Raw genomic sequence first — 27,767 nt, 5'->3', positions numbered from 1 at the left:
GGCAGGAACGGGGTAATGATTGTGGATGATCAGCTATGATTTTTGAATGGCGGTGCTGGCTCGAAGGGCCAAATGGCCTACTCCTGCACCTATCGTCTATGTATCTATGTAATTCAGATCATCTTAAATAAACTCCCATTACCATTGGGAGAACTAAGAGCATAATAATAGCTTTAGCTAAATTTATGTCATTAGTGCAAATTAATCTGATTGCAATTATTCAGAGCTGGTAATTCATGTGATGAGAACCACTCGTATTGAGCCGATTTAAGAACCTGATGTGACGTTCAACCTTGGAGAATGAAAGAGATAAACAGCAAAAGATAACCGCCTGATAAAGCTGGGGTTTCTCATTGTTGCAGGCACAAAATTGTTCTCCCGAGTTTTCATTTGTCTTGTCGCGTATCTGTGTTAAGCAATCCACTATTCATGGGCCGCCATGATCATGCTGGTTTCATACTTTATGAAACCAGAGAATGCTGGAAATATACTGTAAATCAGATAGCATCCGTGGAGAGAGAAACAGAGTTACGATTTAGACACACAAGGCTGGAGTAACTCAGCGGGTCAGGCAGCGTCTCTGGAGAAAATGAATAGGTGAGGTTTCAGGTCGAGATCCTTCTTCAGACTGAGAGTCAGGGAGGGGGACACTGGAGGTATGGGAAGGTGCAGAATAAAACAGAGCCTGCGTCGGTGACTCAGGGAAGGTGGAGCCCACAATGGTCCATTGATAGCTGTGGACAAGGTGATGATGAAGGAATACAAACTGTGAAATCAGCAAGAGGACTAGGGTGGGGGAGGGATGGAGGGAAAGGGAATGCATGGGTTACTTGAATTTAGAGAAATCAATAATCAGGTTGTGAGCTGCCCAAGCGAAATATGAGTCGCTGTTCCTCCAATTTGCATGTGGCTTCACTCTGACAATGGAGGAGGCCCAGGACAGAAAGGTCAGTGTGGGAATGGGAATGGGAGTTAAAATGTTTGGCGATTGGGAAATCGCGTAGGCCAAGGTGGACTGAGCACCTAAGAATTCAGGTTGATGACCTTTCATCGGAACTGTGAAAAATTAGAAATGAATGAAGTGAGCCCATCCTGGCCATCAATTTACAGAAGCCAATTGACTCGCCAACCTGCATGTCTTTGGAATGTGGGAGGAGACCGGAGCACCCGGAGAAAAGCCACGCAGAGAATGTATGAACTCCACACAGACATCACCAGAGGTCAGGATCGAATCAAGGTCTCTGGTGCTGTGAGGCAGCAGCTCTATCGCTGTGCAACTGCGCCGCCCCTTTGATAGTTGAAGCAAATGAACTTTTCCTACAATTTACAGCATAAACATGGAGTAATCTGAATGAAAAGTGACGGAAAGGAAACCCAGTTAAAATAGTTCAGTACAAAACACACATTGCATCAATTTTAGATTGCATCTACAACCAAGATCAATCAATGCTTTGCTCCCGGATAGTTCTTTTATAACACCCTCCCTCATTTTGAATTACTCAAGGAAGAAACTCAGATACATTCCCCCCCCCCCCCCACTCCCCCCCGATGTTCACATGTCCACATGGGCACTGTAATAAAAAACAAAGTGCTGGAGGAACTCAGCGGGTCAGGCAGTATTTGTGGAGGAAAATGGACAGTTTTGCCTTGGAACCCTTCTCCAGACTTCTGTCGAGTCTGAAGGTTCCCAACCTAAAACGCCACCAGTTCATTCCTACTATAGATGCTGCCTGGCCTGCTGAGTTTCTCCGGCACTTTATTTATTTTTTGCTCAAGATTCCAGCATCCGCAATCTCGTGTGGAGATTGTCAGACACTTATTCAAAACTACAAGTGCGGTAGACTTTCAATTGAGAGTTTATTTCTAAGGGCTGCAATCAAATGATCAAGCGATGATTTATTTAAAAAGTAATTCACATTTATTAATTCAAAAATATAATGTGGCGTATAGGTAGTAGACTAATTTGTGCACAACACTGCTCAAGGAAATAAGCCCTGTTTCACACTTCTAACAAAAAAGTAATTCAAGTCTAAAGCATAGAACATCCGGGGTCCAGCTACATGTAGACAAGTAAAGATCCTTCAATCGAAGAGGTGAAGGGAGGACTCATAGGTTCATATGATCAAAACAAAGGATCTAATCCTTTTTTTAAGTAAACAAGAAAGACAGAATTTGTTTGGGATGTCTCCACACAAATTCAGAGGTTAAGTTATGTACTCCAGTCTGGTCCTAAGATGTCATCCCAACCTTCATTCCTAAACATTAGACTCAGTAAGGCTACAATTAAATTCTTAAAGGATCATATTCACGTTATCAGAAACCCGCAATTGGTAAGAGTTAATCTTTCTGGGCTGAATAAAAACATGTGGAACAATATTACTCATTTAGATGAGAACATTAAGGATTCTTGCTCTCCCCCTATTGGACACCCATTTCAAATGTCACCTTTCCTAGATGTGTAAAGTTGTCATAAAGTATAACAATTGTTTATCTTCCTCAAATATAAAACTTTGGATCAAAATTCGGTTTAAAATATTTATTTTCTTAATACAAACCTGCCCCTAAAATTCAACAGATACCTATAACCACTTGAATTTATATCTGTAGCTCAATCACTGACCATTAGACTGAGAGAGCCTCCTGGAAGAAGGGACAGTAAATTAAATAGATGTTTTTCGTCCTAAAGTTACCCAGATAATAATTGAGTGTGACTATGTTTACGTGATACTGGAAGAATAAAATCCAGTGAAAAGGTGAAAGTTATACCCCAATAAAAATCAATTATTTAATCAGACTTTCCTAGCTTGCCGCTACTGCTGCACTCTTCCAAACCTTTTCATATTATCTTCCTCTGGATTAATAAGGACCAGAGACAATATTCATTGCTTTATGTGACTGTGTGTGTTATTTGACATAGGACAAAATGTCAAAGGAGTTTTATCCTCTTTTGCAAAGTTTTTCTTTGTGTGACAGCCCAATCTTTTATAACGTTGCGTTGGGAAACGTAGCTTAATGTAAACATGGTGACTTTTTGGGCGCTTCATGCTAAACCTTCCTGTTATTCTACTCTGAAGAGTATGAGTTTCAGTATCGAGTCATCCTAACTAAGCATTTGTAGACCCTCTCACAACATATGGACAAAACATACTGCCAGGCAGTAAAACAGTAAAACTTGAGATCATTTCTCAAAACACAAGATAAATGTATAATGCTTGACTGAAGTCACCTCAAGACTGTTACATCTTTTGAAACATGCTCCACTCTCATTAATCTGCATGGTGTTCAGAGGTGAGAATTGTGGATAGGCGTTTAATTGCATAACTAGGCACTGGTTTTTTTCTTTGTAAGTGTTTCCCCCACCGGAAATAATGCTATTTATTTTGTAAAGATGGGTATGTGCTATTAAGAACCACATGTCTTTAACTAAAGTGCTATCATTCTGCATTATCTCAACTGCAACACCAGGATTCATTTCACTGCTGCTACAGGGAACAGCAGACCGTACACGGAAAATATATCTAGATTAGTACGACACAATATAATAACATCGCTATTAGACATGCACGTGATAAACTAAATTCTGTCCCTTCTACAACAATTGCGATCTCTGTTTGCAATTAAAAACAATTTGCCTTATAGGCTAAAAGATGTGTTCTTCACAAAAATATGATCTTCTGTTGCGCTATTATATAGGCAGCGTGAATGGATGCCATTTGAAGGCATCCACAGATCTTCAGCAGACAAGTGATCATCTCTGAATAAGTGCTGAGTCTTCTTGCAAAAGCCATGTGGTTGCAACGATGCAGCTACTTCTTGGGCCGTTCCAAAATGTTTAAGAACTTTCCTCTGGTCATTTCTCGTGCTGGAAAACAAAATGTTTGTAAGAACATGAGAACATATGGAATGGTTTAGTCTTTAGACTTCACTTTTAAGACTTCAGCGACACAGTGGTGCAGTAGTAGAGTTGCTGCCTTACAGAGACCAGACGGTACGGAGTTTGTACGTTCTCCCTGTGACCTGCGTGGGTCTTCTCCGGGTGCTCCGGTTTCCTCCCACACTCCAAAGACATGCAGGTTTGTAGGTTAATTGGCTTCAGTAAATTGTCCCTCATGTGAAGGGTAGAACTAGTGTGCGGGTGATCATTGGTCCGTGGGCCGAAAGGCCTGTTTCTACGGCGTATCTCTAAACTAAACTGTCTGTTACCAAGAAAGGAACATAGTTGTTTAGTAGTTATGGTGGGGTATTAAAGAAGGCAACATCTTTGGAGAAAATTTGTGGGTGACGTTTTAGGGCTGCATCTAATTGCTATTTTACCAGCCACTTAATGCTATGGAGTATCCTTTCCAATTTTAATATCAATATCTCTCTTAGTCCCCGTATTTTACTTCTTATTCAATAACATCCAACAAAAAAGCCAAATGATAAAGCAAAAACAACATAAAATAGAGTCGAGACAGTATTAGTGTTTTTACCAACCATTGGAATGCCTACAAATGGGAGTAATCCATGCAAAGGTTGAAATGATATTTCATTCTGTAACAAGTCTATAACTCGTTATCACATAGCCCACAGCTAACAATGGCCTGTTTCCTTTATCAGCGTGACTTTTCTTTCCATATCTTGCATTCATCTGTTCCACATCTCTCTATACCACCATCTATATCTCTAGTTTCCCTTTCCTCTGACTCTCAGTCTGAAGAAGGGTCTCGACCCAATAGGTCACCTATTCCAGAGATGCTGTCTGACCTGCTGAGTTACTCCAGATTTGTATGCCTTTCTTCATTTCACAACACTGACATATCTCACTTTCATAAGCGAGAGAATTAATCAAGTGTGTCAACTGTGAGGGAAAATGTTAATTTAACTAATTAGACATAGTAAAAGTAGTGATTTTATTGTGGCCTTAATATTTTGCAAGTTTTGGCTTTAATTCAGGTCCCCGTATGACCGTTTGAAACGAGGGGTTATTGACAGGCAGTTTTCCACTCCCCAGCATGAAGAGGAAAAGGTCAGCTTGTTTTCCAATCAGCTGTCAAGTGTTAGTCAATAAGCAGACTCTTTCCACTGGCACCTGTCAGCAAACATGCAGGGCACAATGTTGTACCTGTCAATAGCTGACAACATCAATTGCATTGGCGTGGAGTTTCCTCAGTGTGCAGTGGCTCTCTCAAACACTCAGACTCACAGCACGCTGACATCTTCAAGGCAAACACGTTACACGAGTTGCAAGTACATGGGGGCAAAATATAAGGTGAAAACAATCTGGGAAGAAGAAACTGAGTGAGCTAACTTTCAAGTTGACCCAAAGAGAGCGCCAGAGTAACTCAGCAGGTCAAGCAGCGTCCCTGGAGAACATGGATAGGTGACGTTTCGGGTTGAGACCCTTCTTCTCATGATCATGTCATGCTCATACTCTTGTCCTTTTGTGTGTTAACCAGTATTCGCAGATCTTTGTTTCTACATTTTAACTTTCAAGGTGATGTCCTTTCATCAGAATGGCACAGTGGCGCAGCGGTAGAGCGCCAACCAGTGATCACCCCATACACTATCACAATCCTACATACCAGGGACCATTTACAATTTTACCGAAGCCAATTAACTTACAAACTTGTACGTCTTTGGAGTCTGGGAGGAAACCAAAGCACCCGGAGAAAACCCCCGCGGTCACAGGGGGAACGTACAAACTCCGTGCAGACAGCATCCATAGTCAGGATCGAACCCGGGTCGCTGGCGCTGTAAGATAGCAACTCTACCACAGCGCCACCCCTAACAGCGCTATTCTAATCGATTCATGTGGTATTGTACAGTGTGGCAACTGCATTGGTTACTGTGAGTTAGTGGAACTTGCATTTGATAAAAAACCTTGGACTTTTGCCAGCATCAATAATTCAGACAGTTACGGGAACTTTCCTGGGGAGCTCTCCTGATTGGAGCTGCAACTTTGACAGAAACTACAGATAAATGAATGAATTCAGTTTCTACTGACCTTCCAATGATATTACAACACCTGATTGGAACCCCTGAACCTCAGAAAGTCAAGGTTTGTTATGCAGAACTGAAGGGAGCGCATGTTTACTGTGAGTGGTGCTGTCAAACATCAATCTCCGTGAAGGATGACTCAATAGATGTTGGGAAAAGATCCACCGGCAAGTGACATGACTCTTGCTCGCTACGCTTCTCTTCAAGAATGCAGTTGCAGCTTCAACGCATTATGGTTTCGTTTTGTAAGCGATTATATAAAATAAATCAAACTCTAATCTCTCCACTTGCCGAGATGAGTGAAGATCCGACAACGTTCAAGATCAACACCATCTGGGACAAAATATCTCAGCCACCCCATAGAGACTTACTCAAAACATAAAGTGCTAGAGGAAGTCAGTGGGTTAGCCAGCACCTTGGAAAGGAATGGACAGGTGACATTTTAGGTCGGGACCCAAGACAGAGTCCGAAGAAGAGTCCCAACCCAATACTGCACCTGCCCATTCTCGTCACAGATACTGTCTGACCCACTGAGTTCCTCCAGCACTGCGTTTTGCTCAAGATTCCAGCATCTGCAGTTCCTGGAGTGCACTATCTAGATGCAATAAATTACCAAGGCTTTTCTGTAAGCACCTCCCAAATCTATGATCTCTACCACATGGAAAGGAAGAAGGACCTGATGCATGGGAGCATCTGAAGCAGTGTCGCTTACTGGTTACCTTTAACGTTACACACAAGCCGTTCGGATGGCTATGGTTTGGGACCACCACCACCTTTTCAATAGGCTGCAAGACATGGCCACCGTGTACTACTCTTACTCCCAGTGGAGTCATGAAGTGTCAAGCCAAATTATATTCAAAACAGAATGGGACTCCTCGAAGGAAGAAGTCTTGCTTCCATTCAGAACCATGCCAGATTTACACAAAGCATGTTTAGTGAGTGTTTACAGAGGAATCCTGGGCTCCATGTCCATAGCTCGCTGAATGTGGCAACACAAGTAGGTGGAGTGGTAAAGAAGGCGTATGGCACGCTTGCCTTCATTGGTTCGGGCATTGAGCATAAGATTCTGCAAGTCATGTTGTAGATTTCTAAAAGTTTGGTTAAGCCACTTCTAAAGTGTTGTGTGCAGTTGTAAAAGGATGCTACCTGGATTAGAGGATATTAACTATTAACTATAAAGAAACATCAGACAAATGTGGATTGTTTTCAATGGGGCATCAGAAGCTGAGGGGAGACCTGATAGAAATTTATAAAATTATGAAACGATACGATAAAACTTTATTCATCCCCGGAGGGATATTGGTCTGCCAACAGTCACAACACACAAGGTGCACAAAAACTTGAAATTAAAAGTGAAAAGAAAAAGAAAAAGACAAGCAACTGTTGGCTGGCACAGCTCCTTCACCGGAATAAATGAACAAACAAAGACAGACTTATCCCCAGGGCAGAGGATTCTAAACAAGAGTGCCCCCCCCCCCCCCCCCCACCGGGTCCCCCTTTGTTGTTCCACCGTCCCTCATAGCGGTTCCCCCAAGCCAGGCCCCCATTGTTCTTCACGGAGGTCCCGCCACGCTGGGTCCCCATTGTTTTCCCCTCCCCCCTCACGCACGAAAGGCTTAGATAAGGTCAACAGTCAGAATCTTTATCCCAGGGTGGAAATGTCAAATATTAGAATCATAACTTTAATGTCAAAGGGGATAAAAAGGTTGTTTTGAAAACTTTACGGGATGGCTCAACAATAACCTTAAGACTCATTTAAATTTAAAGACTCAACAATAACCTTCACAGGGAAATGGAATAGATGCGAAAGGAGAATGAAGATCAATGACACAGTAGAAAACAGGGGATATTAAATGACAAAATGGATAATGGTACAAAGCAAAAAGAATTGCAAAGAAATATGCAAAGAAACGAAAGATGGATCTGGAGAACCTATGAACAAAGACAGAAAAATCATTATCTGAACTGTTGGAATTCACTATTGAATCCAGAAAAATATCTACAAACTAAACTGAAAATGCAAGAAACACTCACGCATATTTGCGGAGAGAGAAATAGATTTAATGTTTCAGTTCATCGAAACCAGAAATAACTACATTGACAACATATTTTAAGATGAGGATAAGACTACTGTAATTGCACCTTGATCTGTGTTATTATTCTGCAACTTTTACTGTACATGTGGAATAAAAACAGAAAATGCTGTTAACACTCAGCAGATTAGGTCACAACCATGGTCATAAGGTCATGTGATATGAGCAGAATTAGGCCATTCAGCCCATCGTCTAAACTGCCATTCAATCGTGTCCGATCTATCTCTCCCTCCTAACCCCATTCTCCTGCCTTCTCCCCATAACCCCTGACACCCGCACTAATCGAGAATCAATCCATCTCTGCCATAAAAGTATCTATCGACTTGGCCTCCACAGCCTTCTGCGGCAAAGAATTCCAGATTCACCACCCCCTGACTTTCCACCCGCTCTGAAATGCTCATGATTCCATGGTTCTCTTCCCTACACAAAAGAGAAACGGTTATTGTTTTAAGTCGAAGATCCCTCTCTTTCTGTTTTACTTCAGATTTACAGCATCTGCAATTTTACGATTTTCTTCTACTTGAGATATGCAGCTTCACTTTGCTACCCTTGGTCAATAGAGGCATTATACTGAGGCTGATGGATGACGACCTATGAAGATATTAGCATTCCACAGAATTATACTGATTAAACTCGAGAAGAGAAAGGGAATAGGGAAAAAAAGATTCAATGATATAAAATAATAAAACAGCTCAGTCTGTAGTTTGAAATGTACTGACCATATACACCCAAAGTCAGCGTTAAAATTACATAATAACATTGTTAACTAGCAGCATTTCCTCTTTTTTTTTTTTTTAATTTGCACTGCTATATTTTGCTTGAAGATAACTATGACCAATGTTAAATTGTTTTTGTTAGAAAAAAAAATAGGATTAAGTCCAGTGCAACCCAAATTGATTTTATCATTTGAATCCAGAGATTAAGTTGCAGCCTTGAACTAACAGTTTGGTATTTGTTTTTAATAACACATATGACCTAATTTTGTGTATGAGTTTTATGATTCCAATTTTGAGTTAGGTCCAGTAAATTTATTTTCTCGTGCAAATTATTTACCTTGATACTACAGTATTACAAAGAAAGCATTAAATATCTTCTTGCATCAACAAAAGGGTATTGGCTATTTCACCTTCAATGAAGTACCAGGAAAATATGTCAATGTATTGTCATGTAATTGGGACATGTTGGCCTGTGTGAACAAGTAGGGCCAAAAGGGCCTGTTTCCACGCTATAAAAGACTCATGCCTCTATGACATTGTATTACAAGAGGTTGCAATACCCCACTGTCAAGCAGAGGTGTTGGGTGTTGAGGACATTGAGCAGTGAATACTAAAGCCACAAACAGATGGTATGGTATGGGGAGGGGTGGGGGTGGCTGAGGGAGAGAGCGGCAGCGAAGCACAGAGGGGGGAGGGGGCAAAGACAGGGATCGGAGGGAGTGGGGGGTTCTGGGCGTGGGTGGAGTGAGAGGGAGTGAGGGGTTGAGGGAGGGTGTAAGGGTATGGGGGGCTGAGAGAATGGGAGGGGGTTGAAAGAGCGGGGGGGGGGGGGGGGGTATGGAGGCAGGGGTGGGGGGGGGGGAGAGGAGAAGACATATTTTCTAATGTTTCCAGTACCATATTGGCCAACTATAAACTTTATAACCAGGCAATTTATACAAGTTTGAAAATACAAACGTGACTGGCAATCCATCAATGAATTTACCAATTTATAACTGAAACTTTCATTCAAATTCCAAGCAAGATTTTTTTTCACTCAAATGCTTATGCATTTTGCAGCAATTTCTGAGTATGTTATACACATATTGAAATTATACCTGTTAAATCAAAGATTTATTATCTGATATTGTCAGCTATCCATGGTTTTCGACACATATTCTGCTTACTCTAAGCTAACATTTGCAAATTAAAAATGCTATTTACCTGGGTTTTCCAGCAGCTATTTTTCTGTCTTACTTCAAAATGAAGCCATCTGGAGGCAGCTTTGAAAAGCCAAAGAAATTAGGACTAGTGAGCATACTAAGAAAAAAGGTACTTAATTATGACTCAGTTGAGAGGAGTTAAATTGACTAATAGCAATCCAAAAAGCATTATGAATACATCACCTTGGGGTGTCCATCACTACGTTAAACATGATGCTAATTGGAAATGGGCTGATTAATAACCCTCTGTCCTGTCTATTCAAATAACACTTAACAAAATAATCAGTGGTGGCTGGCCACCAATTTCCCTAGAAGGAATTAAGCCATCAGAACCAACTGATAGGAAACAAATGAAAATGACCTGTAATTACTAAGCTGATGAAGTAATTATCATATTACAGAAAATTATTTTTGATGAAAGTCTTACAAAACTGAGGCTCACTCTCTGAGCCCAGCCCTTCTGCATTTCAGACTTTCATTTGTAATTCAGGGACAACATTTCATTTCATTTTGAGATCGCGTTTAGAATATTGTGTTCAGTTCTGGGCACCATGTTATAGGAAAGATATTGTCAAGCTTGAAAGGGTTCAGAAAAGATTTACGAGGATGTTGCCAGGACTAGAGGGTGTGAGCTATAGGGAGAGGTTGAATAGGCTGGGTCTCTATTCCATGGAGCACAAGAGGATGAGGGGAGATCCTGTAGAAGTATACAAAATCATGAGAGGAATAGATCGGGTAGATGCACAGAGTCTTTTACCCAGAGTAGGGGAATCGAGGACCAGAGGACCTAGGTTCAAGGTGAGGGGAAAAGATTTAATAGGAATCCGAGGGGTAACTTTTTCACCTTTTTGGCAGGTGTATGGAACAAGCTGCCAGATGAGGTAGCTGAGGCTGGGACTATCTCATCATTTAAGAAACAGTTAGACAGGTACATGGATAGGACAGGTTTGGAGGGTTATGGACCAAGTGCAGGCAAGTGGGACTAGGGTAGCTGGGACATTGTTGGTCGGTGTCGGTGAGTTGAGGCGAAAGGCCCATTTCCACACTGCATCACTCTATGAATCTTTGACTCTAAATCTGGTACCCGCAGAGACTCTAGAGGTATTTGCTAAATGTTGCACTATAATTAAAAATGCAACTTATTCAAGAAATCTCTCCCTTATTTTTGTTTGAAATTTAAACAAATTAGGGATGTACGAGAGGGTTCAGCGGGTTAAAACAACCAAGTGCATAAGAAGAGTAATGTGGACTTGATGCTCGTTTTTTCCCTTACCATGCCTTAGGCAATCTTTTTGTAGCGCAGGATTGATTTTATGGGTGTATTGAATTTTTTTTAAAGAAAAACAACTTACACTTAATAGCATTATCCACGTGAGAAACATCCAAATGAGCTTCATAGGATTTGAGAGAACACAAAGGAGGAGACAGATGGAAAGAAGGATTTTACAGAGATTCTTAAAGGGAAAGGTATCCAGAGACATGGCAACTGAATGTGTAGGAAGGAACTGCAAATCCTGGTTTAAACTGAAGATAGACACAAAAAGATGGAGGAATTCGGCAGGTCAGAAAAAGAATAGGTGACGTTTCAGGCCGAGACACTTCTCCAGCTCGATTCACCGACAATAGTTGGGAAGAAAGGGGAACGTGGGAGATCAAAGTTGAAAAGGGAAAACTCAGGGATGGGAAAAGGTCACGGAGGAAAGACAGAGTGAGGTTGTTAGATGGTTTTGGATTTCAGGCGTGGAGTCTGGAATTGATTCAGTGAGGTTGGGCGCTTTAATAGCAGATGTACAACGGCATCAAAACTCGATGCTGTGTGTACAAGGAGTTGAACTTGTCCCGACATACCATTTTTCATTTCAGAACCAGTCTTAAATTGTGGGCATAAAGATGATTGACTTTTTCATAACATTGTATGGCTGAGAATCTACAGCTTTGTGCTGGAAATTAATTCTCCACTGCCCAAGCAAAAACAGATTCTACATGTTAAAAGTATTTCTCCTCAAAGGAATTATATAAAAGGCGCAGCACAGAATCTAGTCATGTTACTGATCTACTCAGAACTGATGGATGTACTCAACTTCTCCCATTCCATTGACTCATTTCAACTTTTCAATATTTCTACTATTCTCACATATTAAGTTTCCTTTAAAATAGCTTTTTTTTTAAAGATTTTAAATCAGTAGTACATCATTCTTATTGGGAAAATCAATAGATCACATGACTAACACCACATCTGCCACTCTTAAAGCCTGCTGTATGAAAGTGAAAGGCCTGGATAGAGTAGATGCAGAGAGGATGTTTCCACTCGTCAGAAAGTCTAGGACCAGAGGTCGTAGCCTCAGAATTAAAGAACGTTCCTTTAGAAAGGAGATGAAGAGGAATTAGAGGGTGGTGAATCTGTGGAATTCATTGCCACAGAAGGCTGCGGATGCCAAGTTAATGGATATTTGTAAAGGCAGAGATAGATAGATTCTTGATTAGTACGAGTGTCAGGGGTTATGGGTAGAAGGCAGGAGAATGGAGTTGAGGGGGAGAGTTAGATCAGCCATGATTGAATGGCGGAGTAGATTTGATGGGCCAAATGGCCTAATTCTGCTCCTATCACTTATGAACTTAACATTCATTCCCTCCACCAACACTACCACGGTTGCACCATCTACAAAATGCTCTGCTTGCTATATGTCTGAGTCCTCCTGCCAGATGAGGTGTCTCCTGAACTTGTGATCACTATCTCCAAGGACAAGGACAGGAGGCGAATAGGAGTACCATCACATGCAGATAAGAGTCATAGAATCATACAGCATGGAAGCAGGCAGGACCAAGTTGCCCCATCTACACTAGTCCCACTTGCGCACGTTAGGCACATATACCTCTAAACATTTCCTATCTATTTACCTGTCCAAATGTCTTTTAAATGTTGTTATAGTACCTGCCTCAACTATCTCCTCTGGCAGCTCGTTCCATATACCCACCACCCACTGTGTGAATAAGTTGCACCTCAGATTCCTATTAAATCTTTCCCCTCTCACCTTAAACCTGTGTCCTCTGCTTCTCAATTCCCCTACTCTGGGTAAAAGTCTCTGTGCATCTACTCTATCTATTCCTTTCATGATCTTATACACCTCTACGTGATCACCCCTCATCCACTCTACACTCCAAGGATTAAAGTCCAAGCCTGTCCAACCTCTCCCTATAGCTCAGGCCCTCTAGACCTGGCTGCAGATTCCTGTCTAAATCACGCACCATCCTCATTTCATCATTGCTGGGTTTAAATGCTGGAATCCTCTATCTTCAATGACTGCGGTGGTTCAAAGAAGATAGTTCACACCTTCTCCTCTGGGGTAATTAGAGATGGGCAATAAATGCTGCCATTGCCAATGATGCCTATGGTCTATGGAATAAACCGCCTGGACAGGACTAATCAATGTTATTCAATGCTTTCTAATGCATCCGATAGAAAATATAAACATAACAAGAAGTGTACAGATTTCACATCTTGCAATGTACAGACACTAAAAATTATGACATTCCACCCCACCCACCCCACCCCCTCTCAGGCAAGAGGAGAACATTGATTACAATTTTGTATCCATCTTCTGGCAGATATAGAGGAAGGAATAGCTCATTCCCAAGAGACGCATTTACAAATAGCCCATTTGTATCAAGCCAGTTTGCATTTGCAATTTAAGCTGCATGTCATTTTTTTTTGTAACCTCGTATAAAAATAAAATGATTTTGAACCAGGACCATTCAGAAGTATAATTGCATGCAGCTCTAATTTTATTTCCCAGAGACCTGAAGGGTTAACTCTATCCATATTATAATTCATTTAAAGGCCATTTAATATTAGTATGGCAACTAGTTAACCAAAGCTGGCAGTATCAAAGATCACAGGTGTCACTAGGCTTTTGCATGCTTTTTAAACTCCAAGTGACCAATTATTTTATCTCCATAAAATCAATGCTGTGAATCACAAAATCACATTTGCCAGCCTCTATTTTGTGTCTGGAAAACCACCATGCATCACATTCAGTTTCTTGAATAACGAATCTATGACAGAGCCAGAAAATGAGACAAAACGCCAAAATGTGATTTAAACTGCTTCCTGATTTACAATTATATATAGATGCTACGCACTAACAACAGTTTAAAGCTAAAGTGGGCTTTCTACGCTAGATTATACAATATTAGTTTTGCCCTTACAATTTCAGATCCATGCCCTGACATATACGACTTAGACCAAGCTTTTGGTGCATACAGGAGCTCACTTTGATGCATAATAGACTATAAAGAAACAATCACGGCAAAATCACATTCTCAATCTCAGACGCACCACCAAAATGAAGTGCCATTGGGGAGAGAGTATAAAATGACATTCAAGCAGGTATGTAACCAAATAACTTGCAAGAAGGTTTTATTTTAGTTTAGTTTAGAGGTACAGAGTGGAAAAAGGCCCTTCAGCCCACCGACCAGCAATCGCTCACACACTAATTCTATCCTACACACTAAGGACAATTTACAGAAGCCAACTAACCTACAACGCTGCATGTCTTTGGAGTGTGGGGAGAAACCGGAGCACCCTAAGAAAACCCACGCGGTCACAGGGAGAACATATAAATCCTGTACAGACAGCACCAGAGGCAGGATCGAACCTGGGTCGCTGGAGCTGTAAGGCAGCAAGTCTACCACTGTACTGTAGTGCTACCATAATTTCACAGGTATTTCATTCATGTTGGACCATAAGACATAGAGACATAAATAGGTCATTCGGCCCATCGGGTCTGCTCCAATGTTCAGTGCTTGGAAGTGATTTGCTTCTGCGATATTTAACACCATCTTCAGATGTGAAGTCAATTTGACTCTGGAAGAGCCAGCTTCTGTGCTGTATGACTCTATGACTTTAGGCTACCAGGTAAAAAGGTCCCCGTTTTCTCTCTTCCATCTTTCTTAAATAGTGTAGTTCTATTTGATAACTTCTAATCCACAGAAACGGTCCCAGGATAGATGAAGATGACAGCATTTCCTACTGCAGGAAGAGAGAACAATTCACCACAGACTGGGTCTAGAAATGTATTTTTATTAGTTTAGTTTATTATGTCATGTGTACCAAGTTACTGTGAAAAACTTGTTCTGCATGCTGAATAGTCAAATCCTACTGTACATTAGTACAATAGATCATTTTCTGGAACAGCACTTGCCACGTTCTGGCACCATCTTACAACTTCCAAGTCTCTGAAAAATCGGATCTTGGCTTAAGGAGAGTGTCGATTTCTTATCTTCTCACTCTAAGACCTGATGTCCTGGTACATTGGATCGATGATGTAGGGGTCCGTCTGACCCAGTGTGATGCCGTCTGCTCCATCCACTACCACTCCATGCACGATCCATCCTTCACCCGGCTGGTGTAGGGCCTTCCATGTCCGCCTCCGCCAACACCGCCACCACCACCCCCGACCACAACCATGCTTTCCTCCATTATTACCATGCGCCGAGGCCACCATGCCCCGTTTCACAAGCTGACCATTTGACGAGCTGAGAACTTTAGGGCACTTTCTGAGGGAGCAGGAGGTGAGTTCTTGAACCATTCACAGCCGCCAACTTTCCCCTCCACCGCCGCCGTCTAAATAAAACACCTTACAACTTAGATCAGCCATGATCACATTGAGTGGCGGTGCTGGCTCGAAGGGCCGAATGGCCTACTCCTGCACCTATTGTCTATTATCTATTGACATCATTCCCACTGGGATTTGGGAAACAAGGTTCTAAAAAAAGCCTTTTAAGACAAGGAAGGGGCTGATGTTGTTGAACAATGGAGAGGTATTGGACTGCTGAAGAAATGGTTGCTCTTGATTGATGCATACCACCAGTCAGAGAGAGAAATCTGACCTTGTGCCAGCTGGCCAAACCAGGCAATAGAGAGGCAGGAAGGTTCAGTATTAGCAAGAGGCAGATATTGCCAATGATAGAGAAGGGAGGAAGAATTAGTTCCACTTTATCGAAGGTGTTGAATTTGAGGACAAGATTCTTAACTTTCAACTGGTCGATTTCAAGAATTCGAGGAGTTGCTGTTGTTTCTAATGGGAAACAAGTGGCTAATTTCAACCCAATTTGAAGGAAAAGCGCTACATAAATCATAATTATGACTCCTTGCTGGGGCACAGCAGGCACCATTTCTCCTGAAAATGGGAGGATTAATGGGATGCTCCACGATATGTGTAGCACCAATGGAAATTCGCATACAATCAATTAACCATTTTAATCAACAGAAAATTAAACAGCTACTAAGCCCCTTGTCATCAGGCCAGCTGTTATTTTACAACATACAGACAGCTCATCCGATCGTTAGAAGGAATGATGCTAACATTGGATTTAATAATAAACACCCAAATGTACTTAATCTGTGCAAATTGGAGGCTTGATGTGTATAACATCAACAAGATGCTGAAACAGCATTTAAGCACCCATCTAATGACAGTTAAATAATCCCAAATACTCCAATTGTTCTCCTCAATTAATAGAATATTCAGCTCCTAATGTAAATCTAATGGTTAAGGCTTAATAGTTTAAAATATTGATGTTTGCTTTTTTTTATTCATTGTCAAAAAATAAATGACCACTTTCGTCAGATTGCTTCTTTTGTAAGGTGTCCTTGAGACTCTTGAAAGGCGCCCATAAATAAAATGTATTATTATTATTATTATTATTATTGCTGAACCTTTTTGTGATTTAACGAATAATCCTAAACCTGAATCAGATCCAAAACGCACTGCCTTGAGTGTATTAGCGTGATGCACAAAGAAATAAGGCTCATAAACCTGGGCTCATTCACAATGTTGGAATCTCCAAGGGAAATATAGAAAGGGAGACATGTGCTTCTGCTTGCGGTGAAACCATTTCTCCACACTTTTATGAATGCTGGCTACACAATAGCAGTGCAAGGGGGAAAGTTAATCAGCTTAATCATATTTCAATTAATTCATACTTTGGACTTCTACCATGAAGTGGTATTGTGACATCAATCCTGCTGTATTAGTACAGAGTGCTCAAGGAGAAACAAGGTGGAACTTCAACACCTCTCTGTACAATCACACTTTTCCCAGTGAGCATTTGATCCCAATTGATGAGAATTTGCAGACCAGTCTCCTGCAAGGGAAAACTGATACCCTTCCCACCCAGGTACTCCTACTAGATTCACTGTCCTCCTAATTAATTTTACTGTTTATATACCTCGTTGTCACCTTCCCCTCAGCCAACAATGAATCGTTGTACATTTCCTTGATCATTGTCTGCTTTGATCTGTCCTTTTCTCACCTCACATGCTCTTTATACCCTTCTATATCATTAGTTTCTCTCTCCCCGACCCTCAGTCTGAAGAAGGGTCTCGAGACAAAAGTCACCCATTCCTTCTCTCCAGAGATGCTGCCTGTCCCGCTGAGTTACTCCAGCATTTTGTGTCTTTCTTTCATACATTACCACCAGTTCACTTTCACACTTCTAATGCCTGAGAAAAAATACTGGGAACAAATGCAAGTGTTAAATAATTAAAATGACAACAGCAATAACAATAATGTGACAGTAATGAATGTTCCCGGACAGTCTTTGCTACACATACTTCGCGCAATAAAGCTTCATAAATCAAAGCATGACCTACATTTCTTAACATTTCTTTTTTGGTTTGAGGGTGATTTTTGGTTGTTATTGTAATTTGACTAAATTCCATTATTTGCTATATTGATTATTTGTGTAAACCCAAAATGTTGGTTTCCTATCTGGTGTAAAATTACATTGGAAGTCACCACTTTAAGCCAGAGAGAGCTGCCATCACATTGTAACACCTTGACTGATGTGCTATTCCCTTCACACGCTCAATCCAACATGTTGCTGAATAAAGTAGCTATAAGCAATTTCAATGGAACAAAGTAAGATTATTGCATTATGGCATCATTTGGAGAAATAATTTCTATGTAGGACAGATTAAAATATGGTAGTTTATCAAAAATGTTAGAAAAAATGTATCACACGGATTAAATTATATAGTTTCACTTTTGAATTGGATCAGGTATATATTTTTTAATCCTTCGTTTCGAGTTGAGTTGGCATTCACCGTGGTCAGCTTGGATCTGGGGCTAGGTCTGATTTTATTGTTATAGTTTGACAATCCACTCCAGGAAACCATTCAAGTTTGGGACAGTCCGTCCTTGACAAACTGTAATGGGGTAGAATGAATGAGAAATTTAAATGTAGAAACAAGAAACTGCAAGTTTACACAAAAGGACACAATGTGCTGGAGTAACTCGGCGGGTCAGGTAGCATCTCTGGAGAACATGGATGGGGTCTTGACCCGAGACGTCACCTATTCCTTCTCTCCAGAGATGCTGTCTGGCCCGCTGAGTTACTCTAGCTTCTTGTGTCTATCTATGGATAGGTGACTTTTCGGGTCAGGATCTTTCTTCAGCCTAATTGTGGGGAGGGGCGAGTGGAAGAAAGCTGAGGGAGAGGAGAGGCACGACAGAACGTGGGAGGTAATAGGTGGACACAGGTGATGCGGCTGGGGTGGGGGGGGCGGGCGGGGTTGATTGGCAGATTGGTGGAACAAAGGACAGAGATAAAAGCAGGTGGTAGTGAAATGCTTGGCTTAAAGAGCATGGTAAGATGATGGGTTTCAATTCATGGGACAGCGGCAGCAGATTGGGGAAAAGAGAAATCTATTCTTTCAGATGGGCTCCACCTAAAGCAGCAAGGATAATTTCCTAATGGATTTTGTAACTATAACTATAGACTGGGGTTTTAAAGCGAGATAGGGAAGTTCAAATGAAGGAAAGGAACCAATCACCACCTCCACACAAGTGTGGCAACGTATTCGTACTCTTAACTCCATCTCATTCAGTTATTCCGTTATTGTACTTAAGTATTATATTTATACTGCATCTGATTGCACTACAATCTTTGCATCATTCTGCAGTTTTGTATTTGTTGTTTCCATCATTACCATGTACACTGATATACTTTTATGCAAACAAGGAATTTCATTGCACACTGGTGTCTATGACAACAGACTCATCTGAATCTGAAAAAAGAAAAGGGTGCAAAGAAAACTTGTAGTTTAGGTAATGATAAGCAGCACATAACTGGAAGGGATAGAAAGTACACAAAGTCAATTTTAACAAAAATTGTAAATGGCTAAATTTACAAAAGTTTTCATAAGAAAATAAAAACTAGTCCAACATTCAAGAACTCCTTCACTGATCTTTCCTTAGTCCCGCTTTCCTGCATTAAACCCATATCTCAATTGCTATAATAGGTAAAAGTTAACCTATGTGAACCTCCACTGCACTGTGGTAGCGCATCCCAAAGATTCATTATCATTTGGCTTCAAATGCTTCTTCTCATCTCTACCATTAAGGATTAAAAATAGGTAGGATATGTGGGAAATAATTTGAAATGCGGGTCTAAATCGAAGGTAGACGCAAAATGCTGCAGTAACTCAGTGGAACAGGCAGCATCTCTGGAAAGGAATGGGTGATGTTTCGGGTCGAGACCCTTCTTCACACTGATGTCAGGGGAGCGGGTGGGACAGATAGAATGTAGTCGGAGACAGTAAGACTGGTGGGAGAATTGGGAAGGGGGAGGGGATGGGGAGAGACAGGGAAAGCAAGGGCTAATTGAAGTTAGAGAAGTCCATGTTCATACCATTGTGGTGCAAGCTACCCAAGCAAAATATGAAGTGCTGTTCCTCCAATTTGCACTGGACCTCACTCTGACAATGGAGGAGGCCCACGACAGAAAGGTCAGATTGGAATGGGAGGGGGAGTTAAAGTGCTGAGCAACTGGGAGATCGGGTAGGTTAAGGCGGACTGAGCGGAGGTGTTCAAATCCTTCCACGGCAGCTGGGGAATGTAAATTTAAGTACAGTCATAGAAGCATAGTCATACAGCATGGAAACAGGCCTGCGTCAATGTCGTATACAGCTATAACATGACCTTCCAACTTCCCTACTCAATACTATGACAGATGAAGGCCAAAGTTCTGAAAGCCTTTTTGACCACCCTATCTACATGTGACATCACCTTCAAGGAATTATATACCTGCACTCCTGGATCCCTCTGCACTACAACATTCCCCAGAGCTTTCCCATTCTCTGTGTAGGTCCTGGCCATGTTAGTCTTCCCCAAATGCAACACTACACATTTCTCTGTATTAAATTCTATCAACCATTCCTCAGCCCACCTGCCCAGCCGATCAAGATCCTGCTGCAATTTTAGACAACCGCCTTCATTATCTACAATACCACCCACTTTTGTGTCATCTGCAAACTAATTAAATAAAAAGCTAGTATGGATAACAATGAACACTAAACCACTGGATTATGACAAAAACCTTTTGAGGTTCACTTTAGGAAGAAAAACGGATATATTTTACCTGATCTGATTCCAGCCCAAACTTCCAATCAGTTCAGGGAAAATAGGGATAAGTTCATAAGTAATAGGAGTAGAATTAGGCCATTCGGCCCATCAAGTCTACTCTGCAATTCAATTATGGCTGGGATGGACAATCAACGCTGCCTTTGTCAGTGACATCCACACTTTCTGAGTACGCCGAGTGAAATGGGAGAAAACAGGTCAAAAATGACACACAAAATAACAAACATGCTTTGGTACATTTGTGATGTGGAGAATTTGTCATTATGCAAAAAAAATATGAATTAGAATCACAAACTAAATATTGAGTACAGGGCCAGCCTTTCAAATTTTCAACCAGCACAGAACAGGTTAAATTGCATTGCAGAAAAAGGCAGCACCCATTATGTAGGTAAAATGCTATTTTGAGATGTTACAGTGCATAATCTTTACTTAATGGATTTAAAGGCCATTCTATCGGGGCTCATCCCGCTGGGTGTGCACAGTGCAGAGGAAAAGACAGCCCCCTCCTCTCCCTTGCCACCTGTATCTGATGTTTGTGTTCAGGATTCAATTACACCATTATTGATACCTCACAAGGATATTTAAAATGCAGACGTGTAGCCTGATTTCCCATGGGCCTGCTCATCTTTATTTCAATGCCAGCGTCCCTAGGTGAATTCCTAAGGCGTCCATATTAATAGGTCTTCAGTCTGGATTCATTCATTAAACACTCTGCAAGGTTTACGATGCTATGATTATTAGCCGGCAAGTCCTTGAATCTCAATTTACTTATGCAAATGCAGGTTTTCTCCTTAAAATGCCTGGAAAAAAATACTACAGACCGGTCCAGAAAACTCACAAGGCGTATAGGAACTAAAAGGCTTTCATTTATTTATCCAGCCAACTACCTGCAGCCTGACCCAAGAAATAAACATTCACCATATATTAGCTATGGCTTAGGTTTTATTTGCTACTTGCGTGAGAACATAAACTGCTTTTCGTGTCAGTGTGAACCCAAGCATTCAGAATGGTCTAAAGATGACAATGTTCAATATTTTTGGGAAGCAAGTATTTTCATTGCATAGAGAGTAGTAATTTGATCAAACACATAGGACAAATATACGAGAACAATTGTACACAGTACAAATACTACAACCCGATAGTAATTATGCAGTTCGAGCATTTTACACATAAGCTGCTGAACATCTTAGATCCAGCTATAAGACATAATCTAATCAATCAAGCAGTGTAGGAAGGAACCAGAGATGCTGGTTTATACCTGAGATAGACACAAAATGCTGCAGTCATTCAGCGGGTCAGGCAGCATCTCTGGAGAAAAGGAATAGGTGACGTTTCGGATCGCAACCCTTCTTCAGACACTGAAGGAGGATTCCGACCTGAAAAGTCACCTATTCCTCTTCTCCAGAGATGCTGCTTGACCGGCTAAGTTACTCCAGCATTTTGTGTCTATCCAATCAAGTTTAGATGACTGCTATAAAATATTGTCAACCTGAGAATGATTCAAGTCAGCAGTGAAGCAGCCAACTCAGTTCATTGTAACTGTGCTGCTGTTACAATGCCACAATGTTAATATAAAGTTAAAGACCCCAACTGAGTTTATAGACTCAAAAGTTGACTCTTTTTCCCCCACACAATTACTAGAGTGAAGTTCACACCAATTATTTTAAGCAACGGCAATCTTTTCTTCGCTACCATTGGCTATTGATGATCTTCTGGCCAATCACATTTAATCCATCGAATATGTAAGAATATTCAACCATGATGGATTTTCATGACACCTGCACAATTACACCCAATTACAGGAAATGACTCAGAAATTATACAATTGTTAATGAAAGTATAAATATCTACAACAAATATTATGCACTGATTTATAGATATGATGGGGCTGATTGGAAAGTGTTGGGCACAGGATGTTATAGACTATCAACAATAGGTGCTGGAGTTGGCCATTCGGCCCTTCAGGCCAGCAATGTGATCATGGCTGATCATCCACAATCAGTACTGTTGACGTTGCTGACAAGGCCAACCTTTAATGTCCATCTCTAAATTTCAACATTTCATTTTGCAATGAAATTGGCAGCTTTAAAGCTCACCATTACCACACCAGAAGTGGAACACTTAAGAAGGGTGAACACACATTGACAATCTGAAGCACTTGAGAGCCACTCCAGCAAACACTGAAGTCCCAAATCTTCTGAGGGGATGTCGTCGAGATCATTCCACCTGCACTTGGACATTTTGTTTTTCACAATATTCAATGGCAGAGCACCAACCTCCTGCCTTTCCCTGGGGAATCTGCTGATCAAACCTGTGCTTGATTAAAGATGGTGCCGATTTAACCTTTCCATTCACGTCAATGAAGAGGAATGGTTCCAAAAAAGACGAGTACATTTCTAGTAATTTACTTTTATTTAAAAAAATGAATTGAACAAAAAATAATTCGAAACATATTTAAATGTTTAATTGCTTCCTACTGTTTAATGTGTTAAATTTAAAAAAAAACATTTTAATCTAATACCGTTAATATTTGTACGACTAAACGTATTTTTTCGTGTTTTGAATATTTGTGAATATCAGAAACACTATTTGTGAATATCAGAAAGCCTATTAACGAGGTGTGACCCAACTTGAAGGCCTTGCACAAAGCAGAGACATCCCCATCAGAAGCCAGCTTGGGGATCCAGTTGACACTAAAAAGTAATAGCAGATTGTGGACTAACCAGTTCATCATTCACCAAGACAGGCTGGATTGAATAATCCTACGAGTCATATATTGAGAGTAGACTTTTAGACTGTAGAGATACAGCATGGAAACAGGCCCTTCGGTCCACCAAGTCTGCACCGACTAGCAATTGCCCCATACACTAGCACTATCCTACACATTAGGGACTATTTACAATATACAGAAGTCAATTAACCTACAAACCTGTACACCTTTGGAGTGTGGGAGGAAAACAGAGCACGCGGAGAAAATTCACGTGGCCACAGGGAGAACATCCAAACTGTACAGACAGCACCCATAGTCAGGATCTCTGTTGTCACCGTGCCTCCCCCAGGAACCGGGAGGCTTCTCAATTACTCATTCCTGTTTTGACTAGCTTCTTCCCAACAAGACACAATAACATAAAGAATGCAAAAGAAGAGTACACTGGACTATCTGATCTGTCTCACATAAGGGTGCGAGACAGGCTGCGATGGTTTAAGGTCATACATCCCCTCACCTACATCAAATTAGCTAGTCCAAGCAGAAATGAGTAATTGAGAAACCTCCCTGTTACAGAAAATTAAAACCTGGCCTTACTGGCAATGCTCTATATACACTGGGCTTCAAAAATATATTTTACTTGCCTCAACTAAAGAAGTCGACCCCTAAATGTGTATTGAAAAATCATGTAACTGGATAGACCACACTGGGCTGCACAAAGAACGCACAACAGAATCTCTTCATTATACAGAACAAAATGAAGTCGGCCAAATGCAATTTCAGCTCTGCGAGCTTTGCCCATCTGGACACAAACTAAAACTCACTAATGGGTAAGCGACCTTGGCTTATCCACGTTGATGATTAATGTAAGATGGAGCTGCTGCTATCCTTTAAATAGAGTCAAAAAGGACAGCTGATCAAAGATAAACTGTTTCACTGTAACTTTGACACAAGGTTCTTTTCACATTGATAAGAGAATGCATATTCTGCGTATGCAACAGAATGCATATAGGGCAGTACGGTGGTGCAGCAGTAGAGTTGCTGCCTTACAGAGCCAGAGAGCCAGGTTCGATCCCGACTGCGGGTGCTGTCTGGAGTTTATATGTTCTCCCCGTGCCACAGATCTTTAGTTTCCTCCCACACTCCAAAGACGTACAGGTTTGTAGGTTGCTTGGCTTGGGTTTGTATACTTGGTAAAAGTGTAAATTGTCCCTAGTGTGTGTTGGCTTGTGTTAATGTGCGGGGATTGATGGTCGGCGTGGACCCAGTGGACTGAAGGGCCTGTTTCCGCACTGTATCTCTAAACTAAACTATATTGCCCTCTCTTACCCCAGCAACAGAGCACTAGGGACCACTTTTTGCATTACCATGGACTTCTTTTCTAATTACTGTTGTTGCATGCATGTCTTGGTTTTTTTTTGCAGTTTTTTTCTTTGCAAAGTCTTGGATAATGAATGTTTCTTTTTTTTTGTACTTTCCGAGTCTTTGTACCTGTGACACTATTGCGAGATCTTCATTGTACCTGTACCTCAGCATACTTGTGCATATGATAATGAATACTTGACTCTAATTTTTTTTGCTCATCCATGTTTCACGACCGTGCATTGTTTACAGAAAAGTATGCCTTACAGCACCAGAGACCTCAGCAATTTAACTCACCCTCTCATTCCCAATCTGCCCTTTCTGTCCTTTCTGTCCTGTTCCTCCTCCATTGTCAGAGTGAGGCCCAGCGCAAGTTGGAGGAACAGCACCTCATATTTCGCTTGGGCGGCTTACACCCCAGCGGTATGAACATTGACTTCTCTAACTTCAAATAGCCCTTGCTTTCCCTCTCTCTCATCCCCTCTCCCTTCCCACCAGTCTTACTGTCTCCGACTACATTCTATCTCTGTCCCGCCCACTCCCCTGACATCATTCTGAAGAAGGGTCTCGACCCGAAATGTCACACATTCCTTCTCTGCAGAGAGGCTGCCTGTCCCGCTGAGTTACTCCAGCATTTTGTGTCTACCTAACTGTTTATTAAATGTTGGGATAGTCCCTGCAACAACTACCTCCCCTGGCAGCTTGTATCATACCCCCACAACCCTTTGTGTGAAAAAGGAACCCCTCAGATTCCCTTTAAATGTTTTCCCCTTCACCTTAAAGCTATGCCCCCTTGTCCTCGATTCGCCTTCTCTGGGCAAGGGACTGTGTGCATCTACCCAATCTATTCCACTCATGATTTTATACACCTCCATAAGATCACTCTTCATCCGCCTGCGCTCCAAGGAATAGAGTCCCAGTCTACTCAACCTCTCCCTTTAGCTTAGACCCTCTAGTCCTGGCAGCATCCTCATAAATCTTTTCTGTACCCTTTCCAGCAATGCCGGGCAGTGATGAATTCCAATGAGAGATAGTCTAACCACCTATCCTTGACATTTGACGAATACCCTCCTGTCAATGTTCTAGTTGTCGCCGGACTAATCAAGTACGAACTATAGAGTCCAAGGTTGGGTATTTCTCTGTGAGTGACCCACGTTCTGATACTCAAAGACATTTCATCATCTACAGTATTATACATAAATCAGGAGCATATTGGAATATTCTCATTTTGCTTGGATGGGTGCAGCAGCACACCTTCCAGGATAAGGTCAGTCTGAAGACCGGAAACCTCACCCATTCCAGAGATGCTGTCTGTCCCGCTGAGTTACTCCAGCATGTTGTGTCTACCATCCAGAAGAAAGCAGCTCGCATGACTGTCACCTCATCAGCCACCCTAAATATAATAGGAAAGAACTGCAGATGCTGGTTTATACCGAAGATAGACACAAAGTGCTGGAGGAACTTAGCGAGTCAGGCAGCATCTCTGGAGAAGAAGGAGAGGTGACGTTTCGGGCCGGGGCCCTTCTTCGAGAGCACCCTTACCAACTGTATCACAGTATGGTATGGCAACTGCTCCGTCTCCGACCGGAAAGCACTGCAGAGGGTGGTGAAAACTGCCCAACGCATCACCGGTTCCTCACTCCCCTCCATTGAGTCTGTCCAAAGCAAGCGATGTCTGCGAAGGGCGCGCAGCATCGTCAAGGACTGCTCTCACCCCAGCCACAGTCTGTTTACCCTCCTCCCATCCGGGAGGCGCTACAGGTCCCTCCGTTGCTGGACCAGCAGGTCCAGGAACAGCTTCTTCCCTGCGGCTGTTACATTACTTAACTCTGCACCTCGGTGATTGCCAGTCACCCCCCTCTCCCCGGGGGGGAACTGGAGGTGAGAAAAGACTAGGACAAATCAGGACCAGCAACAGATGACCTCAGGCAGGGTGGTTCCCGGGAAAGCCAGTGGTTGACTTGGGAAGGGAAGATCTCAAGAGGGCTGTATTGTTGCGAACTGTGGAACTGGTTAAACGACTAGGGTGGAAGAAAGGAGTAAAGGGGACTCGCAAGGTCAACGGGAAAACATGCAAACTCTATTGAGACTGCACCAGACGTCAGGATTGAACTTGGGTTGTTGCAGCTGTGGAACAGTTACACTGTCTTGCCCCTGTAGTTCTAGCCTGGCAATTGAAGAAGTTACATTCATGACTGAGTCACTAAAAAATAAATTTAAATGGCCAAAGTAGGGGACTTCACTAACATAACAGCACTACATTCCCCCAATGTTGTAATGCTTAGCAGCCTGACAGACATGAGGACAGGCGATTTATTTCTAAAGAGCTTCATTAGGAAGTCAGCAATGCAAATTCGCAAAGAGAAATCAGGGACCTAATGAACCCATTTCAGATCAAACCACACTCATTTCTCCATTAATCCTCTTAGCGATCAGCTTCTTTTTTTAATCTGATTCTCTACAGGAAAATATAAAGGATTTTTTTTAATGTAAGGCAAACTGTTAAATGCTTGTGGGGGAAAGTTAAGCAGAGTAGATAAACCCCCTCACAAACAGAAGATCCTCTTTTGTCATTTAATTTGCATTCTGGATGGCTTAAAGTCATGAAATCTGCTCATTGACCACTGAATTTACGTGGAGGTCAAACTTTGATGACAAGAGAAAGACAGACCATGCATACAAGGATCTAAGCAACCCCATATAGAAAAAGAAGTCTGGTATTTACCAAGGCACGTTAACATGGTGCAACCTATATGTGTTTGCGTGGGGAAAAAAAGAGCAACTTTTGCTGAAGGAAAGGTCTGTCACAAGTCTCAACCTGTGCTGGTGATTTGCATCGCTTCACCATTTGCCTCGCTAATACAAGGAAAATCTAAAACCTTGTAGTGAGGCTCTGTGCTGAAATGAATTGCGTTTTGTCAAATTGCTGGATTATATTGTTAATACTAATCAATTTTGCTGCAGCCATTTAGGTAATGGTAATGGACTGGTAATTCTGATAATGACCACTGGATAATAATATATATACGTAGGAAAGAACTGCAGATGCTGGTTTAAATCAAAGGTAGACACAAAATGGAGGAATAACTGAGCGGGACAGGCAGCATCTCTGGAGAGAAGGAATGGGTGAGGTTTCGGGTCGAGACCCTTCTTTCGACTGATGTCAGGGGAGTAGGTGGGACAGAGATAGAATGTAGTCGGAGATACTAAGACTAGTGGGAGAACTGTGAAGGGGGAGGGGATGGAGAGAGAGGGAAACCAAGGGCTATTTGAAGTTAGGGAAG

The 27,767-nt window shown here is 41.7% G+C and overlaps 1 protein-coding gene across 2 annotated transcripts in view; it reads right to left on the bottom strand.

The window, feature by feature from the left end:
• Positions 1-1,840: 1,840 nt before the first annotated feature.
• The window catches only part of lin52 (lin-52 DREAM MuvB core complex component), a 50,207-nt gene continuing 24,280 nt past the window's right edge, over positions 1,841-27,767 (bottom strand). The window contains exon 6 of one of the 2 annotated variants that reach the window (XM_033027640.1): positions 1,841-3,862. In XM_033027640.1, the coding sequence (XP_032883531.1) occupies positions 3,807-3,862 (56 nt within the window). In that variant the 3' untranslated portion in view covers positions 1,841-3,806. Of the gene's footprint in view, positions 3,863-8,378; positions 8,493-27,767 lie in introns of those variants that run through there. The other variant, XM_033027639.1, reaches the window with a different exon arrangement.

This window comes from Amblyraja radiata, chromosome 9 (assembly GCF_010909765.2).
Source record: "Amblyraja radiata isolate CabotCenter1 chromosome 9, sAmbRad1.1.pri, whole genome shotgun sequence".
NCBI classification, from domain to species: domain Eukaryota; kingdom Metazoa; phylum Chordata; class Chondrichthyes; order Rajiformes; family Rajidae; genus Amblyraja; species Amblyraja radiata.
The sequence above is the reverse complement of the archived record's forward strand: the minus strand, read 5'-3'. Positions and strand labels throughout refer to the sequence as shown.